The sequence below is a fragment of the Carassius auratus genome, chromosome 18 (genome assembly GCF_003368295.1).
Source record: "Carassius auratus strain Wakin chromosome 18, ASM336829v1, whole genome shotgun sequence".
In the NCBI taxonomy this organism is placed as follows: Eukaryota; Metazoa; Chordata; class Actinopteri; order Cypriniformes; family Cyprinidae; genus Carassius; species Carassius auratus.
The window spans coordinates 15,190,291-15,209,249 of NC_039260.1; the positions used below are offsets into that span (position 1 = coordinate 15,190,291).

Consider the following 18,959-nt stretch of genomic DNA (forward strand, 5'->3'; position numbering starts at 1 on the left):
GTATGTTGATGCCATGCCAGTGGTTGTCTTGTAGGCAAGCATCAGTACCTTGAATTTGATGCGAGCAGCTACTGGTAGCCAGTGTAACCTGATGAAGAGAGGAGTAACGTGAGCTTTTTTTGGCTCATTGAAGTTACAGAGACTTGATAGTACATGCAGGAAGGCCCGCCAGGAGAGCAAAAATATCAGTACTGACTCCAAACATTCTATTTTTAGCAAATATCAGACACTGCCACTGGGAAAGAGACTAAGAATGCTAATGTGTAAAACTAATAGACTGAAGCTTTTGTTTGTTCCTGCCTCGATAAAAATGCTGAATTCTACCAAAAATAATACCTATATAAAATATAGGAACTTTGTATTTTGCACTGTATGTATGTTTACATCTTAGGCTTATACATTGTTGTATATTAAGTTTATTTTTATTTGTATTATTATTATTGTCTGTTCAGAACAACACTGTAAAACTTTGCCCAAGACAAATATCCTTTGGGGGACAAATAAAGTTTATCCTTATCCTTATCCTTATAGTACTCGATGGCGCCGCACATGGCTGCTTCAGTGCTTGGCTCTCCAGTGTTTGTGCTGTTTTTGTTCGTTTTTCCTGTTTTTTGTTTAACAAACACGATCAGTTTCACCAGGGATGAACTGCTGAACATTCGGCAGAACACACCACAAGATCTTTTACCGGATTTAAATTATTCAGACGTTTTACTGAACGTTGTTATCGGAGGAGCGGCAGCGCTGATCAAGCGCTTCAGGACGCGCAGGCGGGGGAAGCGAGCGGGAGCGCTCGTCAGACTCAGGAAGCGCGGATTTCGAACGCCGTTGCCTAGCATCCATCTAGCAAATCTCCGCTCTCTACCCAACAAAACAGACGAACTCCTTCTGCTCTCTCGGACAAATAAGGATTTCTCTCACTCTGCTGCTCTGTGTTTCACGGAAACCTGGCTGAATGACGCCATACCGGACAGCGCGCTCCATCTGCCGGGCTTTCAGCTGTTCAGAGCGGATCGCGAATCAGAATCAATTGGGAAATCGCGCGGCGGTGGGACATGCTTTTACATCAATGAACGGTGGTGTACAGATGTAACTGTGTTAAAGAAGAGGTGCTGTCCTGATCTAGAAATGCAGTTTGTCAACTGCAAGCCGTTCTATTTGCCGCGGGAGTTTCATTCGTTCATTCTGGTCAGTGTTTACATCCATCCTCAAGCGCATGTGAGCTCAGCTTTACAGAAACTTGCTGATCAGATCACAGACACAGAACAACAACACCCGTACTCTGTTTTAATCATTCTTGGGGACTTTAACAAAGCCAATCTCTCCCGTGAACTGCCAAAATACAGACAGCATGTTACATGTCCCACCAGAGACAGTAATATATTGGATCACTGTTACACCACAATAAAGGATGCATATCACTCTGTTCCACGATCAGCTTTGGGACGTTCTGATCACTGTCTGGTTCATCTCATACCGTCCTACAAGCAAAAACTTAAATCTGCTAAACCTGTAGTAAAGACCGTGAAGAGATGGACCAGCGAAACAGAGCAGGATTTACAATCTTGTTTTGACCTCACTGATTGGAGTGTTTTTGAAGCTGCTACCACCGATCTGGACGAACTCACAGAGACCATAACCATAACCTATATTAGTTTCTGTGAGGATATATGCATTCCTACCAAGACTTATTTAACATTCAACAATGATAAGCCATGGTTTACAGTAAAACTCAGACATCTTCGTCAGGCCAAAGAGGATGCCTACAGAAATGGGGACAGGGTCTTGTACAATCAGGCCAGGAACACACTGAACAAAGAGATCAAAGCGGCTAAAAAGACCTACGCTAAAAAGTTGGAAGACCAGTTTACTTCCAACGACTCAACTTCAGTGTGGAGAGGTCTAAGAACCATCACGAACTACAAGACACCATCCCCTTGCGCTGAGGCTAATCAACGACTTGCTAACGACCTGAATGAGTTTTATTGCAGATTTGAAACCCCCAACACCCATTCTGACCACCTCCCTACACAACCATTAACACATCCTGCAATCCCACCCTCCACACCTCCTGCTCTTCAAATCTGTGAAGATGATGTGCGCCAGGTCTTCAAGAAGAACAAAAGAAGAAAAGCACCAGGCCCAGATGGTGTTACACCAGCCTATCTGAAAATCTGTGCTGACCAGCTGGCCCCCATCTTTTCACAGATCTTCAACAGATCCCTGGAGTTGTGTGAAGTGCCTTCCTGCTTCAAACGCTCCACCATCATCCCCATCCCAAAGAAACCCAAGATAGCAGAACTTAACGACTACAGACCTGTGGCTCTAACGTCTGTCGTCATGAAGTCGTTTGAAAAACTGGTTCTGGCTTATCTGAAGGACATCACTGGATCCTTACTGGACCCCCTCCAGTTTGCCTACCGAGCAAACAGGTCCGTGGATGATGCAATCAATTCAATTCAATTCAAGTTTATTTGTATAGCGCTTTTTACAAAACAAATCGTTACAAAGCAACTTTACAGAAAATTCTGTTTCTACAATATTTAGTAGTAGCTAGTAGTTTGTGCACATTTGACAGGATTTTAGAAAAAATAAAAATAATAATAATAATAATACAAGACGTAGTCAGCTAGACGATGAACTATCAATATTATTAATTAAGTTATTATATGATTCAGTCACACATTTAGCAATAATTGTTAGTTCTGTTTGTTGATTCAGGGTTAGCATCATCTGAGGTCCTCTGAGGGTCAGCATCATCTCTTCTCAGGTGTTCTGGATCCAGACTGGAGCTTGTGTAAATCCTAGTTACCACGGGATGTGAATCCCGTGGCGAAACATAGAAACAAAATACAGACATCATTAGCATAGCTGCTGATCCAACAAAGTAAAATTAGTTTAACCCAAGCTAATGAATAAAAAAAGCACCTTTGATCAGATGCAACTACACTCACAATTTAAAAGATAGATTATTCGAATGCTTGACAAAAGAGATGTGTTTTTAATCTAGATTTAAACAGAGAGAGTGTGTCTGAACCCCAAACATTATCAGGAAGGCTATTCCAGAGTTTGGGAGCCAAATGTGAGAAAGCTCTACCTCCTTTAGAGGACTTCGCTATCCTAGGTACGACCAAAAGTCCAGCGTTTTGTGGCCTTAGGGTGCGTGATGGGTTGTAGCGTGGTAGAAGGCTAGTTAGGTACGCTGGAGCTAAACCATTTAGGGCCTTATAGGTAAGTAATGATAATTTGTAACTGATACGGAACTTAATAGGTAGCCAGTGCAGAGACTGTAAAATGGGGTAATATGATCATATTTTCTTGACCTCGTAAGGACTCTAGCTGCTGCATTTTGGACTACCTGTAGCTTGTTTATTGACGAAGCAGGACAACCACCTAGAAGTGCATTACAATAGTCCAGTCTAGAGGTCATGAATGCATGAACTAGCTTTTCTGCATCAGAAACAGATAACATGTTTCGTAGCTTGGCAATGTTTCTAAGATGGAAGAATGCAGTTTTTGTAACATTGGAAATATGATTTTCAAAAGACAAATTGCTGTCTAATATAACACCCAGATTTCTGACTGTAGAGGAAGTAACAGTACATCCGTCTAGTTGCAGATTGTAATCTACAAGATTCTGTGTAGTGTTTTTTGGTCCAATAATTAGTATCTCTGTCTTATCCGAATTTAATTGGAGAAAATTATTTGTCATCCAATCTTTTACATTTTTAACACACTCCGTTAGCTTAGATAATTGGGAAGTTTCATCTGGTCTCGTTGAGATATATAGCTGAGTATCATCAGCATAACAGTGGAAGCTAATTCCGTATTTTCTAATAATATTACCAAGGGGCGACATGTATACTGAAAATAGAAGGGGACCTAGGACGGATCCTTGTGGAACTCCATATTTTACTGATGATAAATGAGATGACTCCCCATTTAAGTAAACAAAATGGTAGCGATCGGACAGGTAGGATCTAAACCATCTTAGAGCCTGCCCTTGAATACCTGTATAGTTTTGTAATCGATCTATGAGTATGTCATGATCTATGGTGTCGAACGCAGCACTAAGATCAAGTAAGACTAGAAATGAGATGCAGCCTTGGTCTGACGCAAGGAGCAGGTCATTTGTAAATTTAACAAGTGCAGTTTCTGTGCTATGGTGAGGCCTAAAACCTGACTGAAATTCTTCATACAGATCATTTTTATGTAGGAAGGTGCTCAATTGAGCAGACACAACTTTTTCTAAAATTTTAGACATAAATGGAAGATTTGAAATAGGCCTATAATTTGCCAGTACACTAGGATCTAGTTTTGGTTTCTTAATAAGAGGCTTGATAACCGCCAGCTTGAATGGTTTTGGGACGTGTCCTAAAGATAACGACGAGTTTATGATATTGAGAAGCGGTTCTTCGGCTACAGCTAACAGCTCTTTCAGTAATTTAGTGGGTACAGGATCTAATAAACATGTTGTTGGTTTAGATACAGTGATAAGTTTATTTAGCTCTTCCTGTCCTATGGTTGTAAAGCACTGCAATTTATCTTTGGGTGCGATGGATGAAACTGAAGTGTTAGATGCTGTAGAATCTACATTCGCTATTGTATTTCTAATGTTATCTATTTTATCAGTGAAGAAATTCGTAAAAAGTCATTACTATTTAACGTTGGTGGAATATTTGAATCAGGTGGCGTCTGGTAATTTGTTAACTTAGCCACTGTGCTAAATAAAAACCTTGGATTGTTTTGGTTATTTTCAATGAGTTTGTGTATATGCTCTGCCCTAGCAGTTTTTAGAGCCTGTCTATAGCTGGACATACTGTTTTTCCATGCAATCCTAAAAACTTCTAAGTTAGTTTTTCTCCATTTGCGTTCAAGACTACGAGTTACTTTCTTGAGAGAGTGAGTATTACTGTTATACCATGGTACAGTACGTTTTTCTCTAACTTTTTTCAATTTGATTGGGGCAACAGCTTCTAATGTATTAGAGAAAATAGTGCCCATGTTGTCAGTAATTTCGTCTAATTCATGTGTATTTTTGGGTACAAATAGCAGTTGAGATAGATCAGGCAGGTTATTTGCGAATCTTTCTTTGGTGGCTGGAACAATAGTTCTGCCCAGACGGTATCGCTGTGACATATAGTTAATATCAGTTATACACAGCATGCACGATACAAGGAAATGGTCTGTAATATCATCACTTTGAGGTACAATATCTATAGCAGTAAGATCGATTCCATGCGATATAATTAAATCTAGTGTATGATTAAAACGATGAGTGGGCCCGGTGACATTTTGCTTGACTCCAAAGGAGTTTATTAGGTCAGTAAACGCAAGTCCTAATGTATCATTTGCATTATCAACGTGAATATTAAAATCTCCCATGATTAGCGCCTTATCAACTGTAACTAGAAGGTCTGAGAGGAAATCTGCAAATTCTTTTAGGAATTCTGTATACGGCCCTGGTGGTCTATACACAGTAGCCAGAGCAAGAGATACATTCGATTACTTTTGCATGTCTGACAGTGTAACATTTAGCAGAAGTATTTCAAAAGAGTTAAACCTGTATCCTGTTTTCTGGGTAACATTGAGAATATCACTATATATTGTTGCAACACCCCCGCCACGACCAGTCTGACGGGGCTCATGCTTATAACAGTAGTTTGGTGGAGTAGACTCATTATCTGTGATCATTTCATTTACAATAACTGCTTTTGGTGTGAGTGATCTAATATTTATGAGCCCAAACTTTAAAAATTGTTTTTGTTCATTTACTTTACATTTTTCTGGTTTAATTACGATAAGATTTTTTCTAGATCCTACATTATATTTATATTTATATTTTGACCTCACTATTCGGGGAACAGACACGGTCTTAATAGATTTTACAGCGCAAGTACTTTTAGCATTTAAGCGGGTGGAACAAAACTCATCATAATGGTTATTTGAGAATTGTCTTACTAGTCACATGGAGCAAAGTGTCCTGGAGATGTTGTCAGAGAGAAGCTCCGCTCCAAATCTGCTGGGGTGTAATCCATCAGCGCGAAACAGTCTAGGACGCTCCCAGAAAAGATTCCAGTTATTAACAAATAGCAGTTTCTGTTCTTTACACCATGACAACAACCATTCATTTAAAGCAAAAAGTCTACTGAATCTTTCGTGTCCTCGTCGATACGTGGGCAGTGGTCCTGACACGACGATCGTCGCCGCGGGCGTCGTGCTGCGAACCGTCTCGATCAGGCTCCTGAAGTCCCTCTTCAGCGTCTCCGTCTGCCGCAGCGTGGTGTCGTTAACCCCGGCGTGAAGCACGACCGCTCTGGGGCTCTCGTCGTCCTTCAGGATCGCGGGTATCTGCGCAGAAACATCGAGAACACGAGCACCAGGCAAACAATGAGTGTGCACTTTACCTTCAGCTAACGTAGCACTTAGGTGTCGGACGATGGAGTCTCCGATGATCACAGCGTCACGTCCTGTCTCGCGGAGGGGAGCGAAGCGGTTCTGGATGGAGATCTCGAAGGCAGGAGGGGGAGAAGTCGTCGCACGGGACCCAGCTCGCGTCCTCCACTGTGGATGCACCCAGGGTCCGTGGTGTCCCGGCGTCGGAGTGAAGGACATCTGGGAAGATCGCGTCCTGGGTGCACCGGGCCTGCGCAGAGAAACACACGGAGTAGACGTGGTGGGACTGTTAACAGCACGCTGTATACTTATCAACATGGGATTGCACTTCATCCTGCAACATCTGGACAAAACAGGGACTTATGTGAGGATCCTATTTGTGGACTTTAGTTCGGCATTCAACACCATCATCCCAACAGCCCTTCAGACCAAACTGACCCAGCTCTCTGTTCCTAGCTCTATCTGTCAGTGGATCACCAGCTTTCTGACAGATAGGCAACAGTTAGTGAGACTGGGGAAATTCACATCAAACAGCTGCTCCACCAACACTGGTGCCCCTCAAGGATGTGTTCTCTCCCCTCTGCTTTTCTCCCTGTACACCAACGACTGCACCTCTAAAGACCCCTCTGTCAAGCTCCTAAAGTTTGCAGACGACACTACAGTCATCGGCCTCATCCAGGACGGTGATGAGTCTGCTTACAGACAAGAGGTTGAGCAGCTGGCTGTCTGGTGCAGTCTTAACAACCTGGAGCTGAACACGCTCAAAACAGTGGAGATGATCGTGGACTTTAGGAGAAACCCACCTGCACTTTCCCCACTCACCATCATGAACAGCACTGTGACTGCAGTGGAGTCATTCAGATTCCTGGGAACCACCATCTCTCAGGACCTGAAGTGGGACAATCACATTGACTCTATTGTTAAAAAGGCCCAGCAAAGGTTGTATTTCCTTCGCCAGCTGAGGAAGTTTAACTTGCCACAGGAGCTGCTGAAACAGTTCTACTCGGCCGTCATTGAGTCTGTCCTCTGTACTTCAATAACTGTCTGGTTTGGTTCAGCAACAAAATCAGACATCAGAAGACTACAGAAAACTGTTCGGACTGCTGAAAGGATTATTGGTGCTCCCCTGCCCACCCTTCAAGAACTGTATACATCCAGAGTGAGGAAAAGGGCTCAGAAAATCACTCTGGATCCCTCACATCCAAGTCACCCCATCTTTGAACTTTTGCCATCTGGCCGGCGCCTCAGAGCCGCAAACACCAGAACAGCAAGGCACAAGAACAGTTTCTTCCCCCAGGCAATCTACCTCATGAACAGTTAAATGTTCCCTACTTATGCTTATAAACGTGCAATATCCTTATATTTATTTGTTAACCCTCCATCCTAGAACATCCCTGCATCTCACTCAATCCTATTCCATTATCATTTATAGCACAATTGTTTATACACTTATTTATTTGCCAATTTGTACATTTTTTTTTTTTTTTTGTCTGTGTGTTGTTGTCTCTGTGTACTGGAAGCTTATGTCACTAAAACAAATTCCTTGTATGCGTAAGCATACTTGGCAATAAAGCTCTTTCTGATTCTGATTCTGATTGAGAGTTTCTTCCCAGTGGAAAGTTAAATAAAAAAAAGAGATCCTAGGAGGGTCTGGCACATGCTTAGGGTATTCTTAGAAGCATTCTAGCTCACATCCTCATCTGGAAGACAGAAGATTTAGCAAAACATGGGCGGCACTGTACGTGAGCCCTTTAAGGTCTGAGAAGATTCACGCCTCTCAGGATGGGCTTTTTTAATGAGAAAGGCTGAAATTTCAAGCGGGAGGTTGGAGATACTGGAGAGAAAGTCCTTTGTCTGAAAGCATGGTAATTTGCATATGGAACCCTGTTGAGTCTTAATGCAAAATTACTAAAGATTCTTAAATTAATTAATATACACTATTGTTTAAATCATCAGAAGATGAATTCATAGATACTAAACATGGTTAGATTACATATAGGTAATATTACATCAATGAGTGGTTCTATCATAAGCATGCATAAAACAGTATGCAATACAAAAAAACAATATACAAGAAGAGTAACAACATACACAGTTACCTGAAGTATATATGTGTTCATTAAAAAGAAAGGTTTTCCTATTAATTAATTTGAGAAGAGTCCTGTTTTATGGACATTATGTCTCTGTTTTAGAGAGACTTGAGTAAGAGTTGCTTTACCCACATTTCTTTAAAGCCATAAAACTAGTGTTATCAGATAGTTTGTCTTTGGTTGCTTTAGAACAGAGGTTCCCATCCGAATCCATGAGTTTTATCACTGAGATGATATGTAAAAAATTTTTTATAGACGTCCACATGAGAAACAATTACCATCCGAATCGGGCTATAGTTGGCACTTTGGTTAGGTGAAGGGGGTGTTAGGGTCTATTTGTTAAATATAACAAATAGTTGTGTGTCTGATTGGTCCAAATGCTACACCGTTGTCACTTGTGAAATCAAATGACAGTGCCGTGGATGAAAATTTAGAGATTAAGGGGCGGTAATATTATAATGAGATCCCTCATTACTGGGTTAATCTTTTTCAACTTTCCTTGGTTGGTAGATTCATCATGGTTTATGATGACCTGATTATAGCACTTAAAACCTGGAAAAGTCAGATTTTTATGATGTCACCTTTAAGTATAAATGTCTTCACTACTGACTCACTCATAAAAGCAGTCTCGTCACCATCTATGATGCTAATCTGATGCTGATCTGATGCTGATCTAATGAACAATGAAACTAAAATCAGCATCACAAACAAAGAACATTTCTCAATGCTAAACACTACTATTAAATACTATTATTATTTAAAATAATATCTAAATTAAATATTATTTATTGAATAATAATATTTAATAAACAACAACAACAGCCATAAAAGTTGCTAGGCAATTCAGTCAAAAGTACATTGCTCTGATATACAACACTGAATTTACATAAACATGGGATTTTGCCAAAACCATCTTCTCTGGAACAAATTATAGATTAATGAGGCCAAAGACTGTCCATTAGATTTACACAAAATTAATTACATCTCATGTTTAACCACAACAGATACATCTGAGCCAGTGGTAAATTCCAGAAGATCTGGCCGAGGTGAGGCACTCTTGGGCGGCTTCATGAGCACAGAATGGGTGTGGACGATCTGGAGCTCACGTTCCAAAACGTTGAAGCAAATTTTCAAATAGACATTATTGGTATTAACAAACTGCATATTTGAATTATAAACAAGTACATTCTCGCCTGAAAACCACGTAAAACTACATTCATGACACAAAAACAGTAATATTTATGAAATGATACCGGATTTTGGCATCCACCATGACACTCACTGTAAGAAGTACTACAAGTGGAGTGATAAGATTTCAAACGGTGAAACGGTTGTTGGAGTTCTGATATCACTCTACTATCACACTCTTATCAGCAAATTAGATTTGAGGACCAGAAAGAACTGTTGTAAAATGTTTTTACAATATAACCAGTGGTGGAATGTAACGAAGTATTTGTACTTCGTTACTGTACTTAAGTAAATTTTTACGTATCTATACTTTACTTAAGTAAAAAAAATAATGCATACTTATACTTTTACTCAAGTAGATTTTTCAGCAATTATCTGTACTTTCTACTCCACTACATTATTAAAATGCGTGTCGTTACATCCTTCCGAATCTTGCATAAAATTTTTTTTGGTCGACTGACGTTTTGGCGTTGCTGGCCAATGCACGTTGAAACAGATCGGAGATCTGATTGGCCAAAGAACTCACGCGCTCAGCGCGTGTTTTGAAACAACACAAGCGGAACTGATGTAAATCGAAGATATTATAATATTTGTTTGACGTAAGTTAGTGGTAACTGTTACCCTAACAGGGCAACTTCTTTAGCTGGTTATTAGCACAGCAGGGACGATAGCTTGCTAGGACGTTACATTTTTGGAGATGAGCAAACTACTGCTATATCTGTACATTCGTAGTTGGCTAAAATAGCTGTTTGTTTTGACTCGATGAAAAAATGTTCAAACTATTTATACGTCGTCGGCTCCTAGCTTCTTTACCAGACAACATTGGGTATTTATTTGACATTCACAAGTAAGCATGCAGGCAAAACTATATCTTGGTTTGATTCGATTGTGAACAATTTTGAACTATGACAGTGGTTTTTCGTCAATATCATGATATTATATACATATATATATATATATATATATATAATATAAAATTTATATAAAAATTATATAAAAATAGTAATGTTTCCAAACTTTTGGCCTGTACTGTATGTATGTATATATATATATATATATATATATATATATATACATACATACAGTACAGGCCAAAAGTTTGGAAACATTACTATTTTTAATGTTTTTGACACAAGTTTCTTCTTCTTATCAAGCCTGCATTTATTTGATCAAAAATACAGAAATAAATGTAATATTGAGCAGAATAATATTGTGCAGAATAAACTGGTCATACAAATTTGATTAAAGTGTTCAGTATAACACTCACCTGTGTACTTTTGAGTTTTTTTTACTGCTCTTAATAGTATAGTAAAAATAAAATAAATTGTATGTCATAATAAAATAAATTGTACGTCATAATTGGCTTAGCCTAATTATTATTTAATGAGTAATTAGTAAATAACCAGATTTTTACAGTGTCAGTATTGCACAACAACTTTTTCCAGTACACAATAGATATTGTTTGTGATTGTTACAATTGAACAGCCAAGACATTGAGACAACTGATTGTACTTTTACTTAAAAAAATACTTTAAAGTAAATTTAAAAGTATGTACTTATGACTTTTACTTAAGTAAGATGTTGATGTAGTAATTATACTTTTACTTAAGTATATATTTTGCAGGGTAGTTGTACTTTTACTTAAGTACTAAACTTAAGTACTTCCTCCACCACTGAATATAACTCAGCCCTTTTCAATGTCTTCCAGTAAAGAACAAATTAATAAACAGAGGCGAGATTTTTGTGTTCCCAAAACAAACCAGGGCACAAAATTAACACGTGCCATTTGTGCTAAATGCAAGTAAATGTTCTGTTTGGCCATACCACTGTGGAGAGTGATAATTTAATTGTCAACTGTGTGCTGTCAGTAACTCCACTTACAATACAGTAGTGTTTGTATTGCAGCTGAGAAATGGACACATCAATAAAATACACTAAATTATTTTTTTAGAGTATTTACAGTCCTGTTCCCCATGTACATACTATGTACCTATTATAATAATTACAATAACTATGTAATAACTAGGTACTAACCCTGAACCTACCCCTAAACCTAACCCTACCCCCCATGTATTTACCTTGTATTACCAGAACTTTCTTAGATAAATACACTGTAAGTACACTATAAGTACATGTAAGTACACGTACTGTAAAATAAAGTGCAACCATTATTTTGGTTTGTAGATGTAGGTAGATGTGTTGGTGTGTTAGTAAAACAATAAATAACAATGTTTTTAGAGGAGTGTATGTGTGTGTTCCTAAAGGTGACATATTAACATCTAGATTGCTTTTTCATTGTCTATATACTATACTTAAAACTTTATTTATAACTGTAGATAGTTAGTTTATAATGTAAATACTTATACACTTTTTACCCGACACACTAAAGTAGTAATGTTAGCTACCTAATCAGCATAGATGGGAGGAAAGTTTATTTTAAAAAAAAGTGCATCTGGTACCACATTAGTTGTATGGTAATAAAGTATGTAGTAGGCCTATTAAAATTAAATAAAAAATAAATCATTGGATCCATCTAGGGGTATTTGCTTGATTCAGTCAATGAAATGTAACTACACCTGAGCAACCAAAAATTGGCTAAATTCCATGGATCTAAGTCATGTTTTTGAGTCATACTGTAGGTTACAGTATTTTTTGTAATACATCTATGTCACAATTATTGATTTATTCATATGTATTCATTATTCATGGCCAAGTCAAAAGAGCTCTCACAAAAGCTATAGAGAACTAATTGTTTTATTACATTAGAAAGTTAATGGATACAGGAAAACGTATAAATAAAAAATAAAACTCGGTTTAATTCCGAAACGCTTGCAAAATGACCTAGTAAACGGAGGAGAAAAAAAATTAATTTCAATGAATGAGTTTAAGAAGAATACTAGAAACATGTGGCCTTCATTTCAGGTAATCTTGCCACTCTTGACCAAACAGTACATAAAAGGGTGACTTGAATATGGTAAATGTGTATACACCTGTGGAGTTCGGGAAGAAAGCTTTATGGAATGAAAGTAGAACTTTTTGGATCAGTGGTACGTCTGATGCAAAAAAAGCCAAAGCTTATAAGCAGAAGAAAACCATCTCCAATTGTCAAATAAGGAGGTGGACCAGTCTTTTAATGGGGCTGCTTTGCTGCATGGGTGATTGTTTGAAGTATCAGGCCATTGTGGCAAAGACTGGGATGCCTTCAGTGCAGAAACTGAAGCTTGATGATCGATTGTCTTTCCTTCAGGACAGCCATCCTAAAGTATACATCCAAATCTACTTAAGCTTGGTTCTTCAGGAATCATTTGTAATGTTCTTAAGTGGCCTGTTCTATCTTCAGATTTAATTCTCATTGAAAATATTTGACTGAATCTGAAGAAAGCAGTGGCACAATGAAAACAAAAGATTATCAGTGATCTGGAAAAGAAATGGGCCAAGTCTGCAGTAAAGAGGTAAGAGCCTATTTGAATGTATTTATTTATTTATTTATTTAATTTCAGATTTATTTATTTATGTATTCTCAAAATCATTCAAATGTGTATTAATAAACTTTTTTGGTAGTTTTTTTTTTTTCATATTATAATCATTATTTACTGAGACGGTGCATGAAAATACACATATAAAGCAAAACATCTCTAATATTTCAGTTAGAATGTTTCATCAAACTGATTAGTGCACATTTTTGTTGTTGTTATAGTGATAATATGCAAATGTCTAGTTAAATATAGTTATATATTGCTCTCAGGAAAATTGTTGCCAAATCATGTCTTTGATTTGTAAACCTTATCTAGCCATCATGTTCTTTTTTGTATTTTTCTCAGGTTTAAGTAGAATAATATAACATTTTGGGGTGAATATACACAGCAACAGGCCATAACTGGAAGCCAAAATAGCGAAAATCTCCACAGCTACTGTGTACTTCCCTGGTGAGCTGACGTAAGCTGGCACAAATGCAATCCACACAGCACAGAAGATCAGCATGCTGAAAGTAATGAATTTAGCTTCATTGAAATTGTCTGGGAGTTTTCGAGCAAAGAAGGCCAGCAGGAAGCAGACCACTGCTAACAGACCGATGTACCCCAGTACTAGTACAAACCCCACAACAGATCCCACCGTGCACTGCAGGATCACTCGAGCACCAAGCTCACCTCCTGCACTCTCTGTGGGCAGAGGGGGAGCCAGCAGCAGCCACAGTAAACATATGACAATCTGAACCAGCGTGCAAAGGAAGATGCCTGCCCTCTGCTGGATGGGTCCAAAGTACTGCATCAAGTTAGATCCAGGCAGAGTGGCCCGAAAAGCCACTAAAACCACCACAGTCTTACTGAGGACACAGGCAATGCAGATCACAAAGCTGACTCCAAACAAGGTGTGACGTAGCATGCAGTTCCACGGCGCAGGGCGGCCAATAAAAACTAGTGCACACAGGAAGCAAAGGGTGAGCGATACCAATAGCAGAAAGCTCAGCTCCGAGTTGTTGGCCCGTATGAGGGGTGTGTCACGATGATGGAAAAAAGCTGCCAGAATAGTTGTGGTCAGTGTTGCCCCGGTGACAGATAAGACTGTCAGGACAATTCCCATGGTATCTTGCAGGGACAGAAACTCCACAACCTTTGGGATACACTTTGTTCTTTCATTGTTTGACCAGAACCTCTCAGGACATCTCATACACACTGTAGAGTCTAAAGAACATTATGATACAGATAAAGACATTGCACATTCTAAGTGTGGTCTTACATTTGAAAGACCAGAAGTTCTTAACTTGTGAATCATGACACACAATGGCATTCTTGGAATTATTTAAATGAAAGTATGTACAAAGGTTATTAATACCTGTCATATTGCTGATTTCCCCTGCTGCACAAGGGAGACAGTCAAAACAACAGACAGGTTTTCCTTTTTGTGCAGCCTTTCTAGTGCCTGGAAGACAGCTTGCACTGCACACAGATACAGGAACCTGAATGATTGAGAAAGAAAGTTTGTCAGACTAAAAGCACAATATCTATCAAGAATCAAATAAAGATAAACAAAAATAATACAATTTAAAAAAAATAATAAATAAACAAATAAATAATAATAATAATAATAATAATATATATATATATATATATATATATATATATATATATATATATATATATATATATATATATATATATATATATATATATATATATATATCCACACACATATACAAAACGTTTTAGACTAATTTCCATGGAATATCTCCACTTTCTCAACAGTCTGTCCATTAAAGGATTTTATCGACTATGTCCCTAACTGAGAGGATAATGGACACACTCACAACATTTTACAAATTAATGTTTTCTGAATAGTGAAATAACAGGAGTAGGATTAATGCACAGGATAATACAATATACACCTCACATACAACAAAAGTAACACAACATTTTTATTAAGCTTTAAAAATAACATTTGCATGCATTTTTTTTATTAAAAATAACGTTTTGCAAAATTACAATCTACAAATAAATCTGTATTTATTTATTTGTTTGTTTGTTTTCAACTTTGCTGATATTATAAAAATAAATGCTACTTGGTTAGATTTTTTGTTATTTAATATAACATTCTTATATTATGGCTTAAGTGTCCAAATCCTGTTTTTTGGGGGGCCGGTGTAGAGAAAATAAATAAATAAAAATCAAATCACTTACCTTGTCAGCCCAGCCTCCTCCCCAAACAACTTTTTCAAGGTTTATGCTCAGTTCCTGGCCTGGTCCTTTGGCTGCATCAAACTGTCCAATCTGGATGAAATTCACTGCTGCACTTTCATCTACATGCCAGTTCATAATGTCATAAGAGGCAGATGGCTCACCGTTATCTTCAAAATAGAACAGCTCACCCACTGGTGTGGTGAAGTTTACTGCATTTAAGTAGTACAGAAGCTGTGAAAGGAAAGATGATAGAACATGTAACAGTAAATATATTTAAAAAAATAAATAAGAGTTAATGCTATCAAAATTAAAGTAGCAATTCTACATCTAAAAGTTGTTAATGTAGACAAAATAAAATAAAAATATGTATATATTATTTTTTCTTTTATAACAAAATATATTATACATTTGTTATTTTAAGAAATTTAAATATTATTTAAAATTAATATTTTAAGACTCCCCTTCCATCTGTACCTGTCTGGGGTTTATTCGGGTCACATCAGGACATTCTCCATCTTCAAATGGCCCTCTACCAGGCTGACAGGTCATCATGTTGTGAATAGCATTGGCAATAGCATACACAGCCTTATACACGTTGTAAGTGACTCTCAGCTGTGAAACATCTGTGTAGATGCGACCATGTTTCTCCACATTCTCTGAGCCTGTGCACTTTGGTCTCTGAGATGAAGGCTGCCAGTCCTGTGCCAGCAAGCATCCAAAAATTTCTTCCCAAACATCTTTTACAAATGGTTCATTTGGCTGCTTCACAGGGTTCAGCCGGGCAAGAAAAGCACCAAGACCCTGAATATCAGCCCGACGCAAGGCAAAACCGATTGTACCGGCCAGGAGAGGAATGCTTGCTGGAACAGAATACTGAATAGAGGTGCTCCAGGCCTCTGTAGCTATCCACTGCTTGTTGCTCACATTCTGCACCACAACTTCCTTGAACACAACTTCAAGGTCTGGGCCAATGGCAAATGTTACCACAACATGAGCTGTGGAACTCTGGATCCTCTCCACAATCCGCCTGATCCGGCTTTGGGAATGTGATTTAGGAATAACTTCCACATAGTCCACACAGACGCCTGTATTTTCCAGTTCTTTCAAAAGCAGCTGCGAGCCACTTTTACCATATTCATCGTCTCCTGCAACTACCCCCACCCAGGTCCAGCCCAGCAGGTGCAGCAGACGGGCCATAGCCTTGGCCTGGAAAGCGTCACTGGGAACAGTGCGCAGGAAAGAGTGAAATCTGCGACTGTCACTGAGACAAGCACAGGATGCAAAATAACTCACCTGCACAGATGAAGCAGAAAGACAAGCATTTAACTGAAATGTATGAATTTCTGATTACTGAAATTGTTGGTCAAAAATAATATAATAAATATGTAAATCACATCTGTAAAATACAGAACACCTCATTTTACCATGGGGATATCAAACACTCCCAGCGTGTCAGCCACCACTATTGAGGCAGAGGAACGAGCGTCACCAATAATGACAGGCACAACTGGGGCCTTGTTGCATTCTGCTCCCAACACTTTCTCATCCTGCCCCGTAACCAGAGCTAAAGCAGCACTCAGTGTTGTGCCTTCAGCTAGGCAGGTGTCAGCTACCAGGTACCCCAGAGTAATGTTTGAAAGCAGTACAGGGTCCCGATTAATCTCCTCCACTGTGAAAATCATAGATTTGAGCCAGCGGTATGAGCGAAGGTCAACACTAAGGGAAAACAAAAAATGTACAGTTTAATGAGAGACATATTGTAGCATTTTCCCAAAGAAGATTCTTGACATTATATTAAAGTATACACTGTAAAATATAAAATAGCCCAGTTGTGCTTTATCTAAATTAACTGGTAGAAAATATAATTTAACTGATGGCATTTAATCAAATTAATAAATATAAATTAATAAAAAAAAGAAAGAAATCATTATATGCTAGATTAATTTTTCCACTTTATTTTTTTATTTAATTGTATTTTTTTTTTTTTTTTTTTTTTACAAATTATTATAGGTAAATTGTAGTTAGCAAAATCCCTTAAAAACTACATAAAATTGTTGCATTCAAAATGTGTAAATGGCTTCTCTGCAGCTCTGCCTTTCAGTTCATTTCAACACTAATTTTATACTCACCCCTGGCAGCGAGAACCATGCTGTATATGAGTGAAAGCATGATCAGGTTCTGGTGCTTCAACATGAACTGGAAAGAGACCACCAATTATCACATCTCCCTCTTTATACAGGCTTTCTGAAACAGATCTGCCCTGCAGACCACAGGACAGTCCTGCACCACAAACCCTTGTCATCTCAACAATAAATACCCCTACCCAAAACCACATAGTAAATCCCATCACTTTACACAAACATACAGAGAGACAGAAAGAGAGACCATGAAAAATTACAATCTCACACTTTGCCTGCAAAGAAAGAAGGGTTGGACAATTTCTCCACTTTTGTAGACTTTAATATGCCTGGGGCAAAATAACATGCAACAGGAAAACAGGTGAGTGGGGGCATAATTACTGAAAGCCCTTGTGGAGAGTAATTCTCATGTAGAATGGAGTAAAAAACAGCTTTTAGAACTGATATTTTGAAGATGAGCACATTATTGAAATAAAAAGACACAATAATATATATATATATATATATATATATATATATATATATATTCATGCTGATAGAGCTTAAAAACAATTATTTTGTGTTGTCAGCCCTCAAAGCCATTTTGCATGTCTGTGCTTTTGAGGACATTGTTCAGCCTACAGGGAAAATTGAGGTCATTATAGCAATTTAAGCTATTGCTATGATGCCAGAGTTAATCATTATGATTTCTGGAGCTGTGTGAGTGTTCTACACACAATTTCACTCATGGTCCACACACACACACACACACGCACACACACACACACACTGACTCCTTTTCAGAGGAAGTAACGAATTACATTTATGTGCGTTACTGTAATTGAGTAGCTTTTTGGTTTCTTCTAATTTTTTAAGTAATTTTTTTAAATCTGTAATTTTACCTATGCTTAAATATATTTAGTTTGAAGTATCTCACTTTTTAAAACACATTAATTACTGAGTAAAATAAATAAATAAAAGGCTCCTTGGAAACTACTGCAGTAAATAATGGGCAGGAGAACAAACTCACGCTAAAATCATAAGAAAGATGCAGACAGACAAGACACGCATTATAGTGCAGACCCAGCTGAAAACAAAACCGTCGTGTTCTGCTGAAGCTGAACTCGAAGGAAATGAAGTGAACCCATGGCCATATTTATGCTCTATTATGCAGTGTAAGCTGCGTTTGCCTAAGGAGACCAAACTAGCAGCTTATAAAATCTCAACATCAACCCTTCACAAGAATGTATAGGTCAGGTAAATACTTGCATTGTTGCATTGGTGGTTAAAATGAAGTGTTGACTGTTTAGCAAAAGGTTTTGCACAAATTAGCCAAAAAGACAGTGGTGCAGGGTGTGCGATACATATTGTCTGCGATAATATCGTAATTGTTGTTTTAACCAAATCGCAATTTGACATTATCATTATTTTGCCAAAAACAAAACAAAACAGTCCCACAGAGTGCTGTGAATTTTAGTAGATTAGAATAGTCG

The 18,959-nt window shown here is 38.1% G+C and overlaps 1 protein-coding gene across 1 annotated transcript; it reads right to left on the minus strand.

Moving 5' to 3' along the window:
* Positions 1-13,287: 13,287 nt before the first annotated feature.
* On the minus strand, positions 13,288-17,651 carry LOC113118824 (extracellular calcium-sensing receptor-like). Its single transcript, XM_026288232.1, has 6 exons — positions 17,479-17,651; positions 16,774-17,065; positions 15,824-16,642; positions 15,350-15,580; positions 14,508-14,631; positions 13,288-14,356 (listed from the first exon to the last, which is right to left on the minus strand). Exons 1-6 carry the CDS (start codon positions 17,649-17,651, stop codon positions 13,458-13,460), a joined length of 2,538 nt encoding a protein of 845 aa, XP_026144017.1. The 3' UTR covers positions 13,288-13,457.
* Positions 17,652-18,959: the final 1,308 nt, after the last annotated feature.